This window comes from Trichechus manatus, unplaced genomic scaffold, assembly GCF_000243295.1.
Source record: "Trichechus manatus latirostris isolate Lorelei unplaced genomic scaffold, TriManLat1.0 scaffold00023, whole genome shotgun sequence".
Lineage (NCBI taxonomy): Eukaryota > Metazoa > Chordata > Mammalia > Sirenia > Trichechidae > Trichechus > Trichechus manatus.
The window spans coordinates 9,858,215-9,874,292 of NW_004443959.1; the positions used below are offsets into that span (position 1 = coordinate 9,858,215).

The 16,078-nt window shown below is 41.1% G+C and overlaps 1 protein-coding gene across 6 annotated transcripts; it reads left to right on the forward strand.

Moving 5' to 3' along the window:
* The first annotated feature begins 2 nt into the window (after nucleotides 1–2).
* Nucleotides 3–15,754, forward strand: ITGB1BP1 (integrin subunit beta 1 binding protein 1). Of its 6 annotated transcripts, none has more exons than XM_023728273.1 (9): nucleotides 5–216; nucleotides 1,628–1,767; nucleotides 3,608–3,718; nucleotides 5,209–5,312; nucleotides 10,498–10,576; nucleotides 12,002–12,138; nucleotides 14,168–14,260; nucleotides 14,775–14,924; nucleotides 15,475–15,754. In XM_023728273.1, the coding sequence occupies exons 4-9, from the start codon at nucleotides 5,241–5,243 to the stop codon at nucleotides 15,544–15,546; spliced, it is 603 nt and encodes a 200-aa protein (XP_023584041.1). In that variant the 5' UTR covers nucleotides 5–216; nucleotides 1,628–1,767; nucleotides 3,608–3,718; nucleotides 5,209–5,240; the 3' UTR covers nucleotides 15,547–15,754. The 6 variants fall into 6 exon arrangements, with proteins under 6 accessions (XP_023584043.1, XP_023584041.1, XP_023584039.1 ...); XM_023728272.1 differs by lacking the exon at nucleotides 5–216 and adding an exon at nucleotides 281–339; XM_023728271.1 differs by lacking the exon at nucleotides 1,628–1,767.
* The last annotated feature ends 324 nt before the right edge of the window (nucleotides 15,755–16,078 follow it).

A 16,078-nucleotide genomic window follows, 5' to 3' on the forward strand; every position in this document is an offset into this window, starting at 1 on the left:
TGCGCCTGCTTATAATCTCAGGGGGTGTAAAGCAGGCGGGGAAAGGAGGGCTGAAAAAACTGGCGCTGGAATTAGAACAGGAATATCTGCCACCCGCGCCGGCTGCTGTAGCGGTCCGACTCTGATCCGAACCCAAAGCGGTTCCAGGGATAGGCCAGCGGCTGAGTCCTCGCCCCACCCAGAGATGAGCGCGCGCCCCCTGCGGGCGGCTCGAGTGTAAGTGACCGGGAACCGGGTTCCCGAGGGCGGCGCCGGGCGGGGTGAACCAGCGACTGGGACTTATGGGGTTGGGCTGCGAGAAGAGCCAGCGGTCTTCAGTGTCGCTTCGAGGGCGACCAGGTAGGAAGAGGGGGACCCAGAGGTGCGGGTGGCGGACGCGGGGTGCGGGCAGCATTGAGGTCGAAGAGTGGGGACCGTTGGGCAGGAAGGAGGGCATGCGTCTGCTTGCTCGGGCAGTGAGGTGTGGAGCAAACGTCCGAGTGCCAGGCTTCTTTTCCCGCCCTGCCACTGTCTGGTTGTGCGACAGTAAAGCCTGAGACGGTAGGTGATCGTGTCTGAATTTGTCCTGGCAGATAAGAGCAACATGGAATGGAAGCATCTCTAGCTGCAGGGTTGTCTTCCTGTATGTCAAGATGTGCCCTTTCTTGCCCTTTGAGAGGAGGGTGAGGAGATAAAGAGCTTCAACTGCCTTTTCCCGCTGCACGAAGGGTTGGGTCTGTCTTGTTTACTGTCGTATCTTCAGCACCCAGCAAGTGGCAGGCACTCCATAACAGAGTGGTGGCTGGGAAGAGCTTCAGAGCCAAGTCTTTCTAAGTTCAAAACTTGGCTGCATCGATTATTAGCCTGGTGACCTTGGCTCAGTCACTTAATCTCTTGGAGTTTTGATTTCCTCACTTGAAAGGGGCTGAAATACTACAACCTTGCTGGTCAGTAGTGAGGGTTGGTGATATATACAGCACCTAGCAATGTGCAGGGCTCAAGGTAGGTGTTAAGTAAATGACAATTGTTATTTGAGTGTCAACTCCCAAGAAGTTTCTTAGGTTGGTTAAGCATGTGCTCCGTCAGGCTGTGCTAGGCACTTGGGATACAGAGGATGAATAACCTAGCCCCTGCCTTTGAGGGGCTTACAGTGTAGAGAGATAGCTAGGAGAAGACAGTGTTGTGTGCTGCCGTGAAGTCGATTCTGACTCATAGCGACCTTATAGGACAGAGTAGAACCTCCCCATAGGGTTTCTAAAGCTGTGATCTTTGTGGAAGCAGACTGCCACGTCTTCCTTCCACAGAGCGGCTGGTGGGTTCAAACTGCCAACCTTCCGGTTAGCAGCCTAGTGCTTAACCACTGTGCCAACAGGGCCCCTTTCATAGGTAGACAGTAGCAGATTATAATGCTGTGATGGAGGTGTATACAAAAGCTATGGAGGAGGGATCTGTTAGCCCAACCTGGAGGTCCAAAGAAGACTTTCTAGAAGAAAAGAAGCCTGAAATGAGTCAAATGAAAGACGATTAAGAGTTAGTCAGGTGAATAAAAGATGGAAGGGACTGGGTCTGTTCCAGGCAGAGGAAATGGCAGGAGCAAAGCATGGAAACTGTGTATATTGAGAGTCACAAGCAGTTTTACATTCCTTAGAGACTGAAGTTTGAAGCAAGTTGTTACGGAAGATGTGGCTGGAAAGGTAAAGAGGGGCCAAGTAATGATTACCTTGTATGTCTTGGTGAAGAGCTTTGACTTCAGTCTAACTTTGAGGAGCCATTTAAGATTTTAAATAGGTTAGTGACATCAAATTTGTGTTTTCAATAAATCATTTTGTACTGTGGTGGTAGATTTAAAGGTGGCTAGGATTCTAAGTTAGAACAAGGTCCCTCATCCATGATATTTTTTCAGAGGGTTTGTGAATTTCTTAAATTGCGTGCGAAACTTTGTGCATGTGTGCATTTTTGTGGGTTGAGGGTCTATCACTTTCATCAGATACTAAAAAAAATAGTTATATAAAGCAATAGTCTGGTGATGATGGGGACCTGATGTTGGGCACTGTTAGATGGAGTAGGGAACTAGTTAGGTGATGTGTTCAGTGGTTCTTGGTGCTTGGCTGGGTGTGGGGACTGAAGGATAGGGAGGGGCCTGGATGACTCCCAGTTTCTAGCTGGAAAATACTGTAATTTCCTGAAAGCGAGAGTATAGGAGAGGAGTGCATCTAGAGAGGAAGGTGATGAGTGCAGTGTTAGGCATTTTTGCATTTAATGAGCCTGTGGAACAGCCCAGTGACAGTGAGAATCATTGGCCTCATTTTTCTGCCTGAATAATTTAGAACCCAGAATGATTTGCTGAAGAACTTCCATCAAAATATGGCAGATATCAAAGGCTTTAATAAATGTTTTTTTTAGAGCTCCTGGACTGATTCAAAAGAAAGCCTTAAGGAGTTGTAAAGGCATTATATTATAATGTAGGAGTTTTCAAATCATTCCAGTGTTCGAGGGATTTGAGGAGATGCTTTAGGATTCCACTAACAATAGAACCAAATTTTATTTTTAAATCATATTTGAAATAGCTATATAGATAATATTTATATAATGTGCATAAATATGTTATACTGACATTTTAACCCACTAGAGACTGCTAACATCTTGCTTTACACTGCTGGGTTAACCCATTTTTGGGCAACCTTGGAATAAGGCTCTCCTGCCTTCTCTCTTTTATTGAAAAGTATCCTGTGATGACAGGGTTATCATTTGCAACAACTTATCTGTAACAGCCCTCTAACCAGACGCCCTTTTTTATTCTTGTCCTATGTAGTTAGTTCTTCACCCAGTAGCCAGAGTCATCTTGCTAAAACAGAAATCTAATCATGTCATTTGACTACTTCAAAGCCTCCAGCATCTTCCTGTTAAACCCAGACATTTGTAGTGATCTACAAGACCTTCTGTGATCTGGCCCCTGCCTGTCTTCCTCCTCATCTGTCTTTCTCCTTAATCCTGCTCTAGCCGTATTGACCTTTTACTGTTCCTTGCATCAAACTTGTTCCCTCAAGGCCCTTAAACTTGCTGTGCCCTCTATCTGAAATGCTTTCCCTCCACACCTGCGTATAGCTGCCCTCACTTCATTCAGCCTTCATAACTCTCACTTCTTCAGAGCGTCTTTTTCTATCTAAAATGCTCACCCCTTCCTTTAGTCAGTCTGTATTGCCTTAACTTGCTTCAGTTTTTCTCATAGCAACCACTGTTTCCTAATAATATGTTTTTCTTGTTGGTCTGTTTACTCCCTCTTAAATAGAAGCTCCATGAGGTTAGAGGCTTTGTCTGTCTTTGTATCTCCAGCTGATGTGTCCCCAGCACCTAGTAGGTGCTCATTGACTACTCAGGAGTGAATGAAGGAATGAATGAATCAGATTTTCTTGCTACTCCACAAATGAAGTGAGAGTATAGAAATAAATTGGATGATGAGACTGATAAAAGAACCTGGACTCAGGAGTCAGACTTGGGTAATAGCCTAAGGTCATACCTGTAAGTGGACTTAGAGTAGGGTCTTCAAATACAATGGGAGAAACTTTCAGTTGGAGCAGGGACGTTAATTGACCACCTCATGATTTATTCATTCTTTTCCCTTCATCAGGTACATTGTTTTTCCCAAAAAAAGTGACCATGTCAGAATGAAAGGAAGCCATCTGTGTAGACTGTTGTCTGTGGAACTTTTGAAGACAATAAAATAGTAGCAGATTCCATAGTAAGCCGATTTCCTTATTCCCTTTGTAGAATTCAATTTGTAGTAAAATTTGTTAGGTTATCTTATTCATAAATGCTCTTGAAAGATGGGCCATGGTTCCTTCATATATAAAATGCAGATTATACCCTACCTTCTCTAAGCCCTTGAGAGTAGGGGCTTAGAGCCTCCAGCACAGTAAGTGGCACATGGTAGACCCTTACAAGATATCTGTGCATCTAACAAATACATCACAGGGTTGCTGTTAGGATAAAATGAGAAAACATGTTTGAAAGTACTTTGAACTTTGAAATATGCAGGTTAGTTAATAATAGTTTTCTCAGTAAAATATATTAGGTCCTATGAAATGGACAAAGGTAAAGCTTATTAATGTTTCCAAGGCGTTGAATATTAATTTTTAAAAAAGGTATATGAAATTGACTCTGCAAAACTTAACATCACCTCCTTACCTGGCCTTATTGCAGTGGGGAGATAAGAAGCTATCACCTGGGAATGTTTTTATGTGTTTTTACTTTAAAGATATTTCAAGATTTTAAGAAAAATGCACATTTCTGAGAAGTCGGTATGTCTTCTGTTCTTAGCCCTACCAGTTACAGAATGTGACACCAGGACAGTAACTTAATCCCAATATTTTGGCTGGTAAACTGGTTGTTGTATCACGTATTTTGCTAAAATCTTGAATTGATTAAAGAGAAATCAGGCACTTGAGTATTTTGAAAAGTAGATGACATGTATAACTTCTGAGAGAAGTGCTTTTCATACTTCTAGATATGACAGTTAGATTTCTGCCCTTTTGGTTTATTGGTTTCACTTTTTGTAATTTAAGAAGAAAGCATGAGAAAGGATAATATCCAAATTTTGTGGTCAAGGGAAAATATTTATGTTGTAAGTAAAAGGAATATACTTATACAACCAAAAGGAATGAATGATTTTTAATCTTATTACACAAAAGGTGATTGTCATGGATTGAATTATGTCCCCCCAAAAATGTGTGTATCAGTTTGGCTGGGCCATGATTCCTGGTACTGTGTGATTTTCCTGTATGTTGTAAATCCTGCCTCTATGATGTTAATGAGTGAGGATGGGTGGTAGTTGTGTTAGTAAGGCAGGACTCAGTCTACAAGATTGGATTGTGTCCTGAGGCAATCTCTTGAGATATAAAAGAGAGAAATGAGCAGAGAGACAGGGGTACCGCATATCACCAAGAAAGCAGTGCCAGGAGCAGAGCGTGTCCTTTGGACCCGGGGTCCCTGCACGTAGAAGCTCCTAGACTGGGGGAAGATTGATGAGAAGGCCGACAGAGAGAAAAAGCCTTCCTCTGGAGCTAACGCCCTGAGTTTGCACTTTTAGTCTACTTTACTGTGAAGAAATAAATTTCTCTTTGTTAAACCCATCCATTTGTGGTATTTCTATTATAGCAGCACTAGATAACCAAGACAGTGATTTAAAGTCGCTTTTCATGATAGAATTGTAACCAACATTTGTTTTTCCAGAGGAGCGTCTTTGGATCGAGCTATGGTGAAAAATGTTTCGGAAAGGCAAAAAACGACACAGTAGTAGCAGTTCCCAAAGCAGTGAAATCAGTACTAAGAGCAAGGTAGGGGGAATGAAATTTGGAATGGACTCACAGAGCACTGAGACTTTTGTTTCTTCTGATACTGCATAGAGGATACTAACTAGGGCAGACTGTCTGCCATCTTCAAACTAGGTGTGTTTTAACATTCATTTTTAAGCTAGAGACACATTCTGTACTTGGTTTCATTTTATTTTGTGTTGGTAGATTTTCTGAAATTCTTAAAGAGTCTAAACTAGAATGGATGCAACCTATGAATTATTTCATTGAAACATACACTGATTTTTTAATTTTTTAAATGCTACAAATTGCAGATGATTAAGGGGCCGGATCTCTTGAATTCCAGAGTTTGGTGGCATGCATAACTATAATTCTTTCTACTTAACAGTGAACTTGGCAAATACCTGTATTCCAGAGACTTTCTGAATGTTGTTTGACAGTATGCATGGATCTAATTCATGTAAAACAAACCTTTGAAGATCTATTCAACAGGCCACTTTGGTGTCCTATTCAAAGGTCAGGGTGAAAGAGTATAAAGATGATAGCTGAATTATATCTATTCTAAGAATTTTAGGTTTGTGATGCCCATTTGTTGGTGCGTAGGAGAACAATATTCTTTTCTGCCTCCTGGACTATAACACGAAAACTCTTGTTCAGTCGTTCACTCATACTGAGCACTATTGTTGTTGTTATTGTGTGCTGTCAAGTTGATTCTGACTCACAGCGACCCTGTAGGACAGAGTAGAGCTGCCCCATAGCGTTTCAAAGGCTGTAATCTTTACAGGAGCAGATCGCCAAGTCCTTTCTCCCACGGAGCTGCTGGTGGGTTCGAACTCTTGACCTTTCCGTTAGCAGCCAAGCGCTTAACCCTTGTGCCACCAGGGCTCTTAGATTGAGCACTACTATGTGTCAAATATTGTTTTTTTACTTGCAGAGGCTAGAGCAGTTAAAAAGAGAGGGAAAAAAAAAAAAAAGCCAGCCCTCATAGATCTTACATTCTAGTTGGGGGAGAAAAAAATAAGTAAAATATAAGAGTATGTCAGATAGTGAAAACTTCTATGGGAGGAAAGAAATCGCAGGGCATAGAGTGGTGGGGGGTTGGGAGTGATGCAGTTTTAAACTACTGCAATTTTAAATTTGGAAAAGGTTTTATTTTATAGCTGATATTTGAGCAGAGGCCTAAGGAGATGAGGTAGCCTGGTACCTGGAGGAAGAGCGGCTCAGGTGGAGGAAACAGCAGGTGCAGAGACCTAAGGCAGGAGCGTGCCTGCCAGGTTTGAGGAACAGCAAGAAGACGGTGCGACTGGGGTGGAGTGAAGTCAGGCAGGAGGGGTGTAGATGACGTTAGAGAGGTGGGGGAGTCGGGTTATGTGGGGCCTTGTAGGCCATCGTAAAGACTTGGGCTCTTACTCTGAGCGAGGTGGAAACCATTGGAGAGTTTGGGGCAGAGGAGTGACATAACCTTATTAAGTTTAATTGGAATCACTTTGACTGCTGTTAACGGAGGCAAGGTTGGCAGCAGAGATATCAGTTGGGAGGATGTTGTAATAATCCCAGTAGAATGATGGAGGCTAGGACAGGAGGGAGGTGGTACAAGTGATGATAAGAAGTCATATTCTGGATGTATTTTCAGACTAGTGCCAACAGGACCTGTTGGTAGATTGGCTGTGGGGTGTGAGAACAACAGAGGAGTCAAAGGTTATACCATTCAAATAACAACAGTCGATTGAATTCTTTTTTTTTTTCTCTTTCTCTTTTTTTTATTGTGCTTTAAGTGAAAGTTTACAATTCTAGTTAGTGTCTCATACAAAAATTTATACATACATTGTTATGTGACCCTAATTGCTCTCCCTCTACTGTGACAGCACACTCCTCCTTTCTACCCCGGATTTCCCATGTCCATTCAACCAGCTCCTGACCCTCTCCCCCTTCTCATCTCACCTCCAGACAGGAGCTGCCCATTTAGTCTCATGTATCTACTTGAGCTAAGAAGCACACTCTTCACAAGTATCATTTTATGTCCCATAGTCCAGTCTAATCTTTGTCTGAAGTGTTGGCCTCTGGAATGGTTTTTGTTTTGGGCCAACAGAGAGTCTGGGGGCTGTGTCTTCCAGGGTCCCTCCAATCTCAGTCAAACCAGTAAGGCTGGTCTTTTCACTAGAATTTGCGTTCTGTACCCCACTTTTCTCCTGCTCCCTCAGGGACTCTGTGTTGTGTTCCCTGTCAGGGTGGTCATTGGTGGTAGCTGGACACCATCTAGTTCTTCTGATCTCAGGCTGATGAAGTCTCCGGTTTACGTGGCCCTTTCTGTCTCTTAAGCTAATGCTTTCCTTGTGTTTGGTGTTATTCATTCTCCTTTGCTCCAGGTAGTTTGGGACCAAATGATGCATCTTACATGGCCACTTGCAAGCTTTTAAGACCCCAGACGCCACTCACCAAAGTAGGATGCAGAACATTTTCTTGATAAATTTTGTTATGCCAGTTGACCTAGATGTCTCCTGAAACCGTGGTCCCCAGAGCCTCACCCCTGCTACTCTGTCCCTCGAAGTTGATTGAATTCTTTATAAAGTGTAAAGCACTTTCACATACTTAACCTCATGTGAGCTTCCTGGTTAATAGGTACCCCCTCCCCCCACCCCCCATGATCTAGCCTCTTAGCGTTTAGGTAAGTTGTGCTAACTGTTTTGGAAAGCAGAAAATGTATTTCTTCTAGTTGTTTCAGATATTGAGACATGATTAATACAATTAATACATAGAATACTCCAGACACAGTAAATAACCAAGAAAAAGTGAAATTGTATTATAGCTGTCAGATATTACTTGAATAATTCAGAGACTAGGAATATTGTAGAGCTAAAGCTGTGAAGGAAGTCTTCAAAAAAAACAAAATGTGGGAAGTGAATGGGGCTTTGAAATATGTGGGTGGAATGTGAATAAGTTTAGAAGGTTAGACATTCCAGTTCCAGGCAAGAAGATCAGTGTTATTGCAGGTAGGAACTGAGTCTGGTAAGTCAGCTGGATGGTGACGCAAATACCCTAATTAGAACCTTAGAGAAGTAGAGTATTTGAATTCGAAGGGACCTTAGAGATTGGTGGCACAGTGGCTAAGAGCTTGGCTGCTAACCAATAAGTCAGCAGTTGAAATCTACCAGCCACTCCTTGGAAACCCTGTGGGGCACTTCTGTTTTGTCCTATAGGGTTCTTATGAGTCAGAATAGACTCAACTGTGGTGAGTGTAGAGATTTCCTCGTCCAGTGGTTCCTACATTTTTTCTACTGAGGAGCCTTCCTTATCATTTCCCCCCTTGTGAGCTCTCTATTTTAAAACACTGTGTAGTCAGGGCTGGGACTAGGGTGAGGCAAGAGAGGTGCCCGAGGCACAAAACTTAAGGAGGCATTCACTCCCAGGGTCATGCAAGTGCCAACCTTGAAAGTGACGCCTTCTTAAATTTTGCATCCTAGGCACCTTCTGGGCCTCACCCTAGTCCCTGCCCCTGCCCTGCGTGACCAAACCATTAGACCACAACGTCCATACTTTGAAATGAAGACATCCACGACTGCCATTCGGGATTTTCAGTCAGGGCGAGATAACCAGCGTCATCACTGACTTGATATACTTCCAGCCGAAAGCACAGCAACTTGACATTTTAGTAACCCCGTGCAGTCTTAGAATGGGAAAATTAATCGTTTTCTTTAAAGTTTTTGAACTCCTGGAGCTAGTCCCAGAACCTCCTTACTGCTGCCTTCACAAGCCCTAAACATAAGGATCTTGTTTTCTAAATCAGAAAACAGATGGACTGAATGCTCGCTATTGGCAGAGCTGGTACTAAAGTCCAGATTTTCTGATTCCTGTAAGGACCTTGTTAGTGGCTCTTTGATGTGGCTGGTGCCCAGCATGCGGGCAGTTGGGGCAGTGGGCTGGAGGAATGCAGAAGGAGCCTTTGTGCGCCACGTCGAGGCGTGCACATTTTATCCTGGAGGGGAGGGGGAGTCACTGTGTGGTTTTAAAGCAGAGTTGTGACTGTTAGATTCATGTTTTAGGATGACGCTTCTTTTGTTATATCCTGAACATGGGAAAAATAGGTCAGTTGTCTCTCTTCCTGTTCTAGGTAATGGCGTTTTCCTGTGTAGAGGGGTCATTTGAAGCCCAAAAGCTCGTTCTGGCCTGTTACTGGCTTCAGGAGTTTACTCATCCCAGAAGCCAGTCTGAATTTGTAATATTATCTGAATTCCACCACCCTCGCCTATTGAACATTTAGGTTATTTCCAGGTTTTCAGTACCGCAGATAACATCATGATGAACATTTTTGTGCATATAGTTCTCCTCATCTTAGATTATATTCCAAGAAGTGCAGTTATTGAGAAATGGAAGGCACATATTTAAGACTTGATATATTCTCATAGTCACCTTTGATTCACTTCTAAAACTTATAAAAAATTTGAGCATACTTTTACCTTTTCATTTTGATTTGAATCACCAGTGACCAACTTTTTTAATTGAAAGTTTTCACAGAATGTTTTTTCTAATTAAGCACCCTGAGAGTATAATTCTATAAAATGAACGACGTTTATATATGTGATTCTCTGTCAGTTTTGTTGATTTCTCATTGAAATTCACATTGACAGTTACATTTGGTCTACCAGTTAGCCTGTGTATAACTTCCATGTGCCGGATACTAGTTGGAATACAATTGCAGAAGACTGGATTCAGCATTTGAGATCTGAGGCATTTACTAGATGTGACCTTGGATCTGAGGCATTTACTAGATGTGACCTTGGATTAATTCCTTAACCTCTCTGGGTCTGTTTCCTCGTTTCTAAAACAAGGATGATACTCCTTGCCTGCTTCCTGCACTGGGTTGTTTTTGTGTTAAGTAGAAATAATGTGAAAGCAAGGTATAGATTTTCACATATAACATAAATAGAAGGTATCTTTTAAGGACATAGAGTAATAGCTTTGATTTTGATTTATCTAATTTTTTTAAAGAAAAGTATCCAGTGTTGTTTATGGGAAGAGCAGTTGGGATCATGTATTTTTCAAAGTTTGCAATAGTGTTTGTCTTTAGGAAAATGTGTCGTGGTTGATGTGCTTGAATAACTTACCCAATTTTTTCTCTGTCCATTTAACTAGAATAAACAGTAATTTGAATGTGTTTAGTAGAGTCTTGGGAGAAGACAGTCTTACTATATTGTGGTTTTTTGTTTCTCAGTCTGTAGATTCTAGCCTTGGGGGGCTTTCACGATCCAGTACTGTGGCCAGCCTCGATACAGATTCCACTAAAAGCTCAGGTATGTCAAGGGGTTGGATCATTTATTATCTAAGGCTTTTGACTTCTATTCATGTAGTTTTATCAGTGTAGCACAAGGGGTTCTTATGTATTTGGGGTTTTCTTCCTCTCCTTTGTCATTTTTGATTAGTATTTAGAAATAGACCAAGATTTGGTGGCATATGGGTTGAGGGTATGGAGTAGCTGGTGGAAGTGACTGTGTTGGAGGTTGGCAAGAGCACGTGGGCAGACTTCTCTCAATGGGCCTGAGGCTAAAAATGCTTGAAAAACATTGCGTGGCAAGAATTTAGAAGTTTCAACAGATGCTACCCTTAATTACTTTGTTGTTCCTGATGTTATTGAGCTAGTGTATCTCGGTGTATCTCCAGGTAAATTGCTCCTTAATCCTTTTAATCAGCAAGATATTTGTCCCGCTCCCCATAAATAATTCCTTTATTGCTAGCTCACCCTCTGCCACACCCTTTTTTAAAAAGCTGTTTTGAAACTTCTAAATTTTTAAACATCTGCATACCGAAGATTCTGACTCATAGTGACCCTGTATAGCCACCTGAAATTAGTAGCTCCTTGGAAATCAAAAGGCGGCTTCTAACCCAAGCGCCATAAATAGCTAGTGACTAATTGGAAATATACTATATGCATTTTCTTATCTAAAATCCTTTCTACTTTTCCCTTTAGGATCACTGATTAGTCAATCTATAAAAGGCAAGAAGTAGAACCAGATGATGTAAAAGAGAATGTTATAAGGTCTATTATCTTTTCTTCTAGATGCCTCTAAAATATTGAAAACGTTTGCATCCTTTTATTAAATAATCATAACCTAAAAGTAATCATATAATGTTCCTCTAATATAGTAGATATCATAAACGCTTTGTGTTAATTTCTGAAATGGCTCAATTTTGTAGCATACACACAGTTTTTCAACCTGTTCTCTGTTAAAGGGACTTCCTGTCTGGCATTATTCCATCTATATTTTGAAAAAAAAAATTTTTTTTTTTTGGACTGAATGGTAGAGGAAGACCAGGCTTCCTGAATCAGGAAAGAAATTTGAAAGTTAACATGGTAAAGAGGGAGAGGAAACAAAAGAAATAATTAAATATCGTTATGCATTAGAAAGGCACTGAATCATCTAGTCGACGTTTTATTTTTCCTGCCTGTTCTGAAATGAAGGATATTAATACTTAATGTATTCCTTTTGAGATTTGTATATATCTAGCATACATTCATTGTGAATCACTTGAGGAAAAGGTTGGTGAAATTTTAAGGTCTTTCCCATTCCATCAAAAACTTTTGTGTTTTTTAAATTTTTATGAAAGGTTAAGTTCTAATGACACAGTCTGTTTCTTATTTGAGAAAAGACTGACAGAGCATCTGTAATGCAAGTATTTCTTTTGAAGCCTTACTATTACAATGTTTCTTTTAACTTTAGGACAAAGCAACAGTAATTCAGATACCTGTGCAGAATTTCGAATAAAGTATGTCGGTGCCATTGAGAAGCTGAAACTCCCTGAGGGAAAAAGTCTGGAAGGGCCACTAGACCTGATAAATTATATAGATGTTGCCCAGGTAAAAGAAAAAAAAAAATTCAAAGCCTCTGGTTATAAGACTCTTGACAGGAAGCTCATGCCTTTGAAGGGAGAAGGATGTTCACTGTCCCAGGCCCACTGGATGGCACCCTTCTCCCGTCTTCCCTGAAGACACGGCTCCGGGACTTTTATTACTGTTGTAAATGTGTACTGAGCGCTGTGGTTGTAGGTGGTATGAAGGTGCCTTGGAGGCTGAGTTGCATAGGATCACAGAGACCACTGTTCCTGCCTTTAAACATAGTACCTTTTTTTAAACTTTTTAATGGGGTTGTCTGATCTCCTTGTTTAAATGAGTTGATGGTGGTGACTGATGACACACAATAGGTTTTCCCTTTAAAATAGTCTGACAAACTGTACAATTAGTAAATTGCTTCCCGAGTTTCTGGAAGATGAAATTGCATGTCTTTGTGTTCATTAACAAAGGGATATTACTACCTTAGGAAGATTTCTTTATCTATTTTTAGAGTTTTAGTTCCTGTTAAGAATGTAAGGTCTCTTAAATTATGGAGAATAGGTCATTAAATATAATGTTTCCTTCCCTCATGAAAGCAAAGGAAGTTAATTCTGAGGAACATTCATGAATTTACTTTGTTATTTAACAAGGAAGTCTTGGTCCGTCTGTGCTACAATTAGTATTCCAGTGTTTAGTTTGGAATATAAAGTCATTCCCACAATGTATAAGGAACAGCTCTTCTAAGTAAAGAATTGTACTGAAAGATTGTTGATAATGTGATAATGCTTCCCCTCAAAAGTACACTAGCATTATTTCCCTTTATAAGGACTACTAAATTTTTTATATCACTATAAAATTCTGGCTTGTTAAAATTTTGTTACTGATAATAGGGCATCTCTGTTTTTAAAAACAATTACTATTGTCCTTTTGATTCTTAGAATTGCTTTAAACTGACGGTGAGAAATGTTTGGCAAGAAGTTACTGTAAGAATTAAGGACATAGCTTATTTACTTTAGTTTCTTTAATGTAGGCACATGGTTCCACAAAAAACATTTATAATATGGAACATCTGCTGATTGCCAGAAATATTTTATTTAAAAAAAGACAAATTTGGCAGTATTCTAATTTAGGAGATAAAACTGGATAATCTGCCAGGGAAACCATCAGGGTCTATCTGCTGTTTTACTTATTTCTCAATAGCTGAAGTTCCTGATGAGTATTTTTGAAGGCTGAGTAAGCACCTACCGAGCAGGGTTTGCCTGCCCCAGGCAAACCTAAGAACCTGGATGAGACAGAAAGTGGCTGTGAGCAGGACGGCTCCTGTGGCCACGTCTCCTTATCTGTTCATGTGCTGACACTACCATAAGCTTTGAGTGTTTTTAAATCTAAATAAAGACCTTTATTTTTCTAATATTTTAACCTAACCAAAACCCAAAAAAACTAAACTCGTTGCCTTCAAGTCGATTCTTATAGCAACCCTATAGGACAGAGTAGAACTGTCCCATAGGGTTTCCAAGGAGCGGCTGGTGGATTCCAACTGCCAGTCTTTTGGTTAGCAGCCATAGCTTTTAACCACTGTGCCACCAGAGCTCCTAAAAACCAAACCTGTTGCTGTCGATTTGATTCCAAATCCTAGCGACCCTGTAGACAGGGTAGAACTGCCCCATAGGGTTTCCAAGGAGCGGCTGGTGAATTCGAACTGTCAGCCTTTTGGTTAGCAGCCTGAACTCTTAACCACTGTAACACCAGGGCTCCTTAACCTCACCAGGACCTGTAAAAGTATCTCAGTTTGTAACTAGGGTTAACCCCAAGCCAAAGGGATAGAAGAATACACATTAAATGGATCTGAATTTTGCTCCGATTTATGGACTGCAAAAAAAAAAGGGGGGGAAAATTTTTCTTTGGAAAGAAATTCTTGCTGGGCTGTTATGTATCCTACATTCTTTACAGGGTTAGTTTTCTGGTGGGCAGGCACTAGAAGTGACTAATCAGACTTAAGGATATAGTGTAATTTGTAATGTATATCATGGAATTTCATTTATTTTCTACTTTACAGCAAGATGGAAAGTTGCCTTTTGTTCCTCTGGAGGAAGAATTTATTATGGGAGTTTCCAAGTATGGTATAAAAGTATCAACATCAGATCAGTATGTAAGTATGTAATCTATTAAGGAAAAGTGTATCCTAGGCATTAGGGAGTTCATGCCTCTAAAGGCCTTTTTGTAGTTAGGTCTGCTCCTGTTTGCAGAGTGGTTTTGTAAACATTACTGGCAGCTGGTGTTAAACATGATCAATTTCTTAGGGTGACTGGGGCAGCCTTTTGTATCTCCTGTGCAGGTAGGGGCTGTGCCAGCATCCCCACCAATGCCTCCTAATGCGTGTTCAACTTAGGACCCCGCCTCAATTAAGACCAGCTGCCAGCCTGGAAGCTGGGCAGAGAAGGGAGAGTGAGTTTAGATCACCTTCCTCCTGTATTTCTAGAACTTAAAGGTGTGATCCTGAAGACAGAACGCCCCATAACTGAGCGTACCAGAATGTCCCTTTGGGTAAAAAACCTATACAGCTGTTTTTTGCCAAACATGGATAGGCTATCTTAAATGCGTATAAGAACTGAGATACATATAAGATAGTCATGACCTTTCTGGATTCTCACTGATTTCTGCAGGATGTCTTGCATAGACATGCTCTGTATTTAATCATCCGGATGGTGTGTTACGATGATGGTCTGGGGGCAGGAAAAAGCTTACTGGCTCTGAAGACCACAGATGCGAGTAACGAAGAATACAGCCTGTGGGTTTACCAGTGCAGCAGCCTGGTGAGATTTTAAGTTACCTTGGTTGATTTCTTATTGCTTAATCAAACGAAGTGGCAAAATCCAGAGACTTTATTTTCCAGTCTTTTCAAAGGCTGACAAGATGCTGTCCATTATATATCTAATACCTGACATAGTAACAATTAATGAATACCAGGCCCGGGAGCAACATTCACTTGTGCCTGTATTTAAAGGTTTAGGGTGAACATAAAGCAGATGAGGGAAAGAGGTGTGTTCCCCCATGGGCCAGGACATCCCTCCTTTTTTGTATATTGTTGTCCTTATTGATGCTGTGATAGTCCTCACATGCTAAAGTACCAAGTGGGTTTATTCTAAGGAGAGCAGAAAGGGCCACACGTGCAAGGGGACACCAGGATGTGTATTCTGCTAACCAAGGCAGGCGTGTGTAGTGGGCCTTCCAAAACTGCTGATGGGTAGGCATAGGAGAGGGGTTTGAGAGCCAGATTTATACTTTTGCTGGTCATCACATCAAATTAAGTTCAGGAAGAGATTTATGAACATTTTTCTTACTGTATGTTTTCACATAATGTAGGAACAAGCACAAGCAATTTGTAAAGTTTTATCCACGGCCTTTGACTCTGTCTTAACATCCGAGAAATCCTGAATTCTGCCATCAAGTGGACGTCACCGTCATTTGAAAGTTCATTTGCTTTCTAACCAGCTCTTTTCAATCTGCAATGCTGAAGTATTGTGGAAATTGGAAGTGACCCCTTGTTCTGGATTTTCTGAAGAAAATGCAGGGTATGAAGTATTGGTCATTTGTTTTTATATTAAAATGTATCTTATTAAACAATGAGTTAACTCTCAATGAAGTTATTTATTTTCTGGGGTTAAAAAAGAAACCTCATTTGTCATTTTTATATGCAAATAAACTTAACACCTAACTGCAATAAAAGTCCACTCAGTGGATAATGAACACGGAGAACTTGTCAGAGGAAGACTAACGTAATCTGTTCTGTACCAGCCTCCCACTGATGCAGTGTCACTGGCTTGGAGGTCTGTTGTTGTTAGTTGCCACCGAGTCAACTCTGACTCATGGCGACCCCATGTGTGCAGAGTAGAACTGCTCCGTAGGGTTTTCAAGGCTGTGACTTTTCGGAAGCAGGTCACTAGGCCTGCCTTCTGAGGTGCCTCTG

Excerpts from the sequence above, each read along its gene's own strand:
- ITGB1BP1 (XM_023728275.1), top strand. The coding sequence starts at position 5,241 with ATGTTTCGGAAAGGCAAAAAACGACACAGTAGTAGCAGTTCCCAAAGC. Across the intron at positions 12,139-14,167 it reads ATTATATAGATGTTGCCCAG|CAAGATGGAAAGTTGCCTTT; the intron begins GTAAAAGAAAAA and ends TCTACTTTACAG. Across the intron at positions 14,261-14,774 it reads TATCAACATCAGATCAGTAT|GATGTCTTGCATAGACATGC; the intron begins GTAAGTATGTAA and ends TGATTTCTGCAG.